This window comes from Frieseomelitta varia, unplaced genomic scaffold (genome assembly GCF_011392965.1).
Source record: "Frieseomelitta varia isolate USP_RPSP 00005682 unplaced genomic scaffold, Fvar_1.2 scaffold_230, whole genome shotgun sequence".
Taxonomy (NCBI): domain Eukaryota; kingdom Metazoa; phylum Arthropoda; class Insecta; order Hymenoptera; family Apidae; genus Frieseomelitta; species Frieseomelitta varia.
The window spans coordinates 187,680-195,123 of NW_025109958.1; the positions used below are offsets into that span (position 1 = coordinate 187,680).

Below are 7,444 nucleotides of genomic sequence, written 5' to 3' on the forward strand. Positions count from 1 at the left end.
TATACATATCGAAGTTTAATATTCTTTTTATATCTCTGTTAAGATAAGCCTTGGAATAAAATTCCATTGCAAATGCACAATTCCATTACACAAAGATATGTAAAACAAATTTTGAAGATGTATGACAACTTATTTGCATTCGATTTCTTGGAGAATATAAGTATAACATGCAATAATTTTATATTTCTGCTTGATTTGAAAGTTATTTATTGAAGTTTACTCTTACACACAGAAGTACATCAACACTGTTGTAATGTAACATTGCAAAAGAAAAACAAAAGAATCACAATATAAGAAACAAAGTCCAGTTTAAGACTTAACACCTCAATAAAATAAGTAATTATATATGTACAATGTATGATGGATGCATTAATAAAAATAATTATTTTTAAAATATAAGGAAATTATTCTTTAAATATATAAATATTTATTTCTATTTAGAAAAAGTTAAATCTAATATTTATAATTAAACTTTATAATTTATAGTACAATTGTTTTCATACAATTTTGTTTACAAGTTAAATATTTTCATTTCTTAAATAATTTATGAAATAGTTGTCAATGTTGAACCACTTTGTTGCCAAGATTCAATTGCTTTGTTAACAATTACTTCAGATGTTTCTTCTGTTATCTGAAATAAAAATATTTGTTTAGAAACAATTGCCATACTTCACATTTGTAAAAACAATCATATACAGATATTCTCATACATTGGCAATAGTATCTAAAATACCATCTGTATTTTCACATCTCAATAGAAGCCTTCTTAAAGTTGTTAATATAACTACAGTGACAAACATTAAAATTCTATATGCACCTACAGTTATTTTATCCCATATTCTGCAACAAATAAAGAACAATAAGTGATAGATAAATTATGTATTTCTTCTTCTTTATTTTTTTTATTTACTTTGCTATAGAACCATTAGATATTGTTCCTGCAAAGCATGAAGAAAACCAAATGTCATATGGAATATTGTGAAGTGCTTCTATTTTAACAAGATGTTTGTATAATTCTGGATCTTCTCTCTCCAACAAAGTACAAGTACATTCCTGCAATCTACTGATTTCTTTGTGAAATTTTTGTACTTGGTCTAAAAGTCCACATAATATCCAATATGTATCTACCAGCTTTTCCTCATATAAATCTATATCAACAATGTGCCACAATGTTTCAGCCATTCTGCTCATAGCTCTGCAGCAAATATAATTGATGAGTGTAAGTTGAATTTAACAAATCGTAATTAATAGTTATATTTAGTGAAACATGAGAATAATATTGAGACCTATGTAAAGGAACTTCTAATTGAGTATTCATATCAAGTTTTGCTCTTCTAGTACGCAATAACCACATAGTAAGAAACATTAAATGAGGTTTTGTGTAATCATCCAAAATCTTTGTGACCTTTAAGGCTTTTTGTAGATCTTGAAATTCTTCTTTCCTTTGACTTATTATAAATTCATGACTATCTATATAAATTGGTATCACATCTAATAATACTTTCCAAAGAAAATTTCTGTATTTAGCAGGAACAGTAAAACGCAAACAAAATTGTTTCAGTTTTGCTTTATCTAAAGGACGTTCTTTAAGTAATATTTCCAAAGATTTTTTCTCTTCGACGCTACGAAATCCCACCTATATTTTAGTCGTATAATTGATTAATCATTTATAATTAGTGTTTTATTGTCTATAACCTAAATGATAAGAAACACAAACATATTTCATGCAGAATGTTTTCAATATAAATAGTTCGTGCAAAATGCATACCTTTTCGTAATAAGATGAACGAAAATTTCGTTCATCAGCCATTGATATTAACTAATTACTTGATATTAGTATTGGTATTATTAACTAATAATAATTACTATTGAAATTGATATATTGATTCTTTGACATTCAAGAAACACAAAAACTTCATAAACTATCCTTTTAGATATCTTTCTTAAATTGTTGATTAACAAGTTTATTTTTTTACGTACGTAGACAAGATATATCTATACTTTCGAATATTAAAACCTCATTTGTAATTGCAGATGTCTATCTTTCTAAATTTCATATTATTTCGATTGTTAAATTTGTTTTCTATCCGAGTCAAGTTGGAAGAAGTAAATAAACACACGTGGTCAAAATCTAGAAGAGATACGGTTGAGTTCAAAATCAAAAGATAAATACATTCGCTAAGTCATATTTGTTATCCAAAGAAATGTATCAGATTTTTTTAGTGCAAATTTATTGTTGAAGATCATAATTCAGTAGCAATTGTAAGCTAACAATAGTATATTTTACATTCATGTAAAATACTAAATAAAAATTGTACATAACCTCTAAACTGTTTACAAGCTATGTTTATTACTTTCTTGACACAGGAAACAAATTAAATACAGGAAATAAATTTGTTTTATTTCTGTGACGATATGAGCAAAGATAAAGACATTATTGTATGTGTGCCAGGTAATGTTATCCTCAACGTGAATGGAATCATGCTATTAAAGAATAAAAAATATATTTTTTTTATAGGGCAGAGGTTATGCGTATCCGATAAATTCAATATTGCTGGACCAGGAACTTACGAACAACAAGGTTATATCTATTCGAAATTAGCTGGTGTGATAAAGTTGATACAAAAAGAAAATGTAAGTAAGAAATTAATTTAAATAGCAGTATAAGTTAGATATTGATGCATTTTATTACAAAAATTTTTGCTATAATTGTTAATTATTAACTGCATTAAATATTGTCTAACATTGAAATTGATCATATAAATGATATTTTTAATTTTAGACTCGTACTATAGAAGTCCATGGAATAACAGAACAAAGTATTGTACCTGCGCCTGGTGACATTGTTACAGCCATGGTTACCATTGTCAATCAAAGATTTTGTAAATGTAGTATAAAATGTATAGGTGATATTGTATTGACAAGACCTTACAGAGGAATTTTAAGGAAAGAAGATGTTCGCGCAATAGATAAAGACAATATTCAAATGTACAAAAGTTTTAGACCTGGGGATATTATTCTTGCAAGAGTTGTATCCTTTATTCTATCTGAAAAATGTTACGTTATTATTCATATAAAAGTATAAATTTTAAATAATTTCCTATCCATTAATAAGATGCCAATGACAGAAGCACATACTTATCAATTAAGTACAGCAGAAAATGAATTAGGAGTAGTGATAGCACATAGTGAAGAAGGTAAGTAACTGAAGATAAAATTATTTTCTATTCTTAATTATTTTTATGTTGCAGGTGTAGCTATGATACCTATTAATTGGACACAAATGCAATGTCCCAAAACATTACGAAAAGAATTCAGAAAAGTAGCAAAAGTAGTACCAGAACATGTTATTGCAGAACAATAACATAAATTCGATTTCAATTATCATATCTGTTATCATATTTACTGTGTGCTGAAGGAAAATGAAAATATATTTACATAACTGATAATTAATAAGTTGAATAATGGTCAATAAAAAATAATCATGATATATAGAAAAGTATTTTATTACTTGCTCGAACTTGCCCAAAAATGCTTGACTTTGAAATCGTGAAAGTAATAAAATGTATGTTTGATGAAGATTAAATGTATATTTGAAAAGTAAATTTCATAAACTTAAAAGACCGAAAAAGAAATTACCACGATATTATGTGCGAAACTTACTTTTATTTTTTCTTTGAGAAACTAACTTCCTGTTTAAAAAACCGATATAAATTTAATAAATTACTATGCGATATTGTAAGTATGAAAAACTTACTTTAACTTTTTATTGGAAAAATTAATTTCTTATGTTAAAAAAATGATAAAAATTTACTAAATGATAATAAATTACTACACGATATTGTATGTAAAATCTACTTTAACTGTTTCTGTTATAATAGATTGATGCTTCTATTATCCATTGTCGTCCATCGATGAAACTTAAAACTAATTTAATCTATAATATTCGAAATTAAAACGCATGTATTCCATGGTGACCCTGTGATATCCTACGATGTTCCATGGTGTTCTCCCTAAGTGTTCTGCCTAATAGTTTATTTATTTTTTAGAAGCAGTTCAGTTTAAATAACCAAAAGACTGCGAAGAGAATTTTGTATAGTCATTTTTATAAAAATTTTATTTAATGAACGAAAAGAACTAGGGGAGGAAAGTTTTTATTTCTTCTTTCAATTTATGCAAGATACGAAATGCGCGCGCAATATTTTTAATTTTAGTAAAGATGGCAGCGCCAATGAAATTCCGTAATTACGTATCGCGATTTTCAAATATAATCGATGTTTCTTGCAATCGATCTAATCGATCTAATATTGAGATGTAACGTAAAACCGTTAGTTTTAGGTGAGAACGTGACAAAAAAGATAGCATGAAGCTGTTTATTCAGAGATTGTCAAGTAAAGACTAACGGTAAGACTCATTTTTTGTATTATTGAATACATTTATTTAAATAACAATCTAATTTAAATAACAATAAGCATTATTTAAAAGAGTTATTACATATATATATATATATATATTTGATTGTGATTTGTTACAGGAAAACAGTGATTTGTTTCTCATCGGATTTAACGGTTTCATGATATTTGTAATGATTTCCTCTGAACCACGATTATATATTATATGCCGCTCCTCGTATCTAACTGTAAGTCACATGTTTTTTCATTTTTCATTTAATTAATTACTCAAATTAACATAGATCAAGATATGATATATTATGCTATTATCACAAGTTCATATATATATTAATTTAAATGAATAATAAAGTAAATTTCGTGTAATATGAAGATAAATTCATAAAAAATAAAATGGTGCACCATTTATGTGAGTTATCCGAACTTTATCTTGAATTAGTATCTTTTATAATATAAGAAATACTTTTGAAAACTAAATTAATATTTGGACAATAATGTATGAATAAAATAATGAAGTAACTTAAATTAATAAAAATATTTCTAATATTGATTCAAAATTTCATATATATCAATATTTATATTTATATGTTATATATTATATTTATATGTCATATATTTATTAATATTATATATATTAATATATATATAAAATAATATTATCGTACTTTCATTGTTGGTTATTTTATTACTAATTTTACATTGATTTATTGGTGCTGTCATTTTCCATGCTGAATCGATAATATAGCATGTGATACTGAAGCTGATGATAGACCTGACATACAAACGAGTTTGAAATCCGCGCGCAATAGTTTTTACTTTAGTAAAGATTGCAGCGCCAATCAAACACCAATGAAATTTCGCAATTACGTGTCACAATTTTCAAACATGATCGATGTTTCTTGCAATCGATTTAATCGAATCAATACTGAGATGTAACGTAAAACCGTCAGTTTTAGGCGGGAGCATAACAAGAAAGGCAGGAAAAAGCTGCTTATCCAGAAATTGTCAAGAAATTATCAAGAAAAACTACTAGGTAAAACTGGTTTATGTATAAATGCATCTACAATCTAAACCAATAAGCATTATTTAAAAAAGTAATTACAGATATGTATTCGATCCCGACTGTGATTTGTTACAGGCATTTTCCATCGGATTTAATGGTTTCTACTTGTTAGTGATATTTGCAATTATTTCATCTGGGCCACAATTACGTATTATATGTCGTTCTTTTCATCTAAGTGTAAGTCGCATGTATTTTTATTTCTCTAGACATTTAATTATGACTACTCAAATTATCATGAATCAAGATATAATACATTATATATTAGAAGATATATTATTACTATATATTATTATTCATACATATATTAATTTAAATGAATAACAAAATAATTTCGTCTAATATAAAGATGAATTAATGAAAAATGATGCACTATTTATGTGCATTATGAATTAATCGAATTAATCTTTTAATAATATGAGATTCTTTTGAAAGCTAAATTAATATTTGGACAATAATGTATGGATAAAATAATCCTGAAACAATTTAAATTAATAAAAATATTCCTAACATTGAGCTAAAATTTCATATATAATTAATATTGAGTAATATGTATGTATATAATAAATATAATATTAATATTATATTTTTTAAAGAATTTCTCCTGAATTTTAGAAATATGTGCAATTAATGTGCTTAATATTTAAGTTCTAGAAAATAATCATATACGTATATGAGTTTTAATACACACAAATATATATATATATATATATATATATATATATGTATTTTATTATATGCTTATATTATAACATTATAGAAAGTACAAGTTTATTGATTCTTTAACTTTGCAATACGCAATCTTCAACTATTCTAAATACTAAATTCAACAATAGTTTATTAAGAATGTACGTATTTAATAGTTGAAATAATAATTCTACTGCGTGATATAATAAAAGTTTTCATTTCTCAAAGGTCTTGAGGCTCGAAATCCGAAGTTCAAACCACAGAAACACGAACACAATGTTTATGTTCATCTTATCGTGCCTGTTCGAACAGGACTACCCCATCCCCTACTACTTTTTCAATTAAAGCACGAGACGTATTGCGGAGAGTCATTCGGAGTTCCGTGATAACAACACATATTACGTCGCATTAGATTCGTAACTTTCTCCAAGCAATCGGTGGCGTCTCTTCGCTGGCGTCGCTTCTTCGACTCTATTACTTCGATTTATACCTCATTAGTAGTGTTATTTAATTAATATGCGTATGTTTAACGATTCATTGAGCATTACGGTAACGAAATCGAGTCGTTCTTTGAAACTTTTCGCGTCAATTTTTCTTCAATCGTAGATTTTACTCGTACGGTTACCGGCACATCATCTCAGACGTCTTTTTAATAGAATTTGAAGTTGATTATCCTTTTATACATTTGCCGTCGTTTGACATGTTTGTTCTAACTTTTGATTTCTTTTTTATGCAGGTTATATCAGAGATAGCATGGACGCCACGATTAAGAATGGACAATTTGATGAACTTTTATGGAAATTTGGTAACATTTTATTCATTCTGGGTATCATATGGTACATAATTCTTACTTGAGATACAATTCACAATACGTAATTTTGTAATTATTTAGGATACAAAGATGAAAATAGAAAAGATTAATTCAATTAATCTTTTATCTCGAATATAGATTAGCTTAATGGTATATATACACTTTCAAATGGATATATATTCTTGTATTAGATTATCAAATCCAGTTTTCGTACTTTACTATATGTACTATATTATACTGTACTGTATTATACTCTACTTTGAATGTTGACACGCAATTTTATAATCATGTTCTAGAAAAATAGTAGTATTTTCTAAATAAACGTATCCTTCGCCCTCCTCCTAATCCTCCTCCTCCTACTAATCAGCTTTATTTTCAGAAAATTTTTGTGATCGCGCGCAATGCGGTCGGTAGAGTCAGTGTTTTGCGCAGTATTTTAATATTTTTCAAAGTGGCTCTTATATAATTAGATTATTA

The 7,444-nt window shown here is 26.7% G+C and overlaps 2 protein-coding genes and 1 long non-coding RNA gene across 3 annotated transcripts; 2 read left to right on the top strand and 1 right to left on the bottom strand.

The window, feature by feature from the left end:
- Positions 1 to 454: 454 nt before the first annotated feature.
- LOC122527722 (TBC1 domain family member 7) lies at positions 455 to 1,905 on the bottom strand. The gene is made up of 5 exons (XM_043652158.1): positions 1,769 to 1,905; positions 1,287 to 1,636; positions 911 to 1,195; positions 711 to 840; positions 455 to 631 (listed from the first exon to the last, which is right to left on the bottom strand). The coding sequence occupies exons 1-5, from the start codon at positions 1,808 to 1,810 to the stop codon at positions 545 to 547; spliced, it is 894 nt and encodes a 297-aa protein (XP_043508093.1). The 5' UTR covers positions 1,811 to 1,905; the 3' UTR covers positions 455 to 544.
- A 403-nt stretch (positions 1,906 to 2,308) lies between these two features.
- Positions 2,309 to 3,424, top strand: LOC122527723 (exosome complex component CSL4). The gene is made up of 5 exons (XM_043652159.1): positions 2,309 to 2,452; positions 2,519 to 2,634; positions 2,783 to 3,031; positions 3,116 to 3,197; positions 3,252 to 3,424. The coding sequence occupies exons 1-5, from the start codon at positions 2,416 to 2,418 to the stop codon at positions 3,362 to 3,364; spliced, it is 597 nt and encodes a 198-aa protein (XP_043508094.1). The 5' UTR covers positions 2,309 to 2,415; the 3' UTR covers positions 3,365 to 3,424.
- Positions 3,425 to 3,786: 362 nt separating this feature from the next.
- Positions 3,787 to 6,994, top strand: LOC122527724. The gene is made up of 3 exons (XR_006306399.1): positions 3,787 to 4,404; positions 5,548 to 5,649; positions 6,893 to 6,994. It is a non-coding gene; the product is annotated as an uncharacterized LOC122527724 (long non-coding RNA).
- The last annotated feature ends 450 nt before the right edge of the window (positions 6,995 to 7,444 follow it).

What these genes read in the sequence shown, in the direction of transcription:
- LOC122527722 (XM_043652158.1), bottom strand. Translation starts at nt 1,810, where the DNA reads ATGGCTGATGAACGAAATTTTCGTTCATCTTATTACGAAAAG. An exon ending in GTTCATCTTATTACGAAAAG is followed by an intron (nt 1,637 to 1,768) that starts GTATGCATTTTG and finishes ACTAAAATATAG; the next exon opens with GTGGGATTTCGTAGCGTCGA. An exon ending in TCTAATGGTTCTATAGCAAA is followed by an intron (nt 841 to 910) that starts GTAAATAAAAAA and finishes TATTTGTTGCAG; the next exon opens with AATATGGGATAAAATAACTG.
- LOC122527723 (XM_043652159.1), top strand. Translation starts at nt 2,416, where the DNA reads ATGAGCAAAGATAAAGACATTATTGTATGTGTGCCAG. An exon ending in ATATTATTCTTGCAAGAGTT is followed by an intron (nt 3,032 to 3,115) that starts GTATCCTTTATT and finishes TCCATTAATAAG; the next exon opens with ATGCCAATGACAGAAGCACA. An exon ending in GATAGCACATAGTGAAGAAG is followed by an intron (nt 3,198 to 3,251) that starts GTAAGTAACTGA and finishes TTTATGTTGCAG; the next exon opens with GTGTAGCTATGATACCTATT.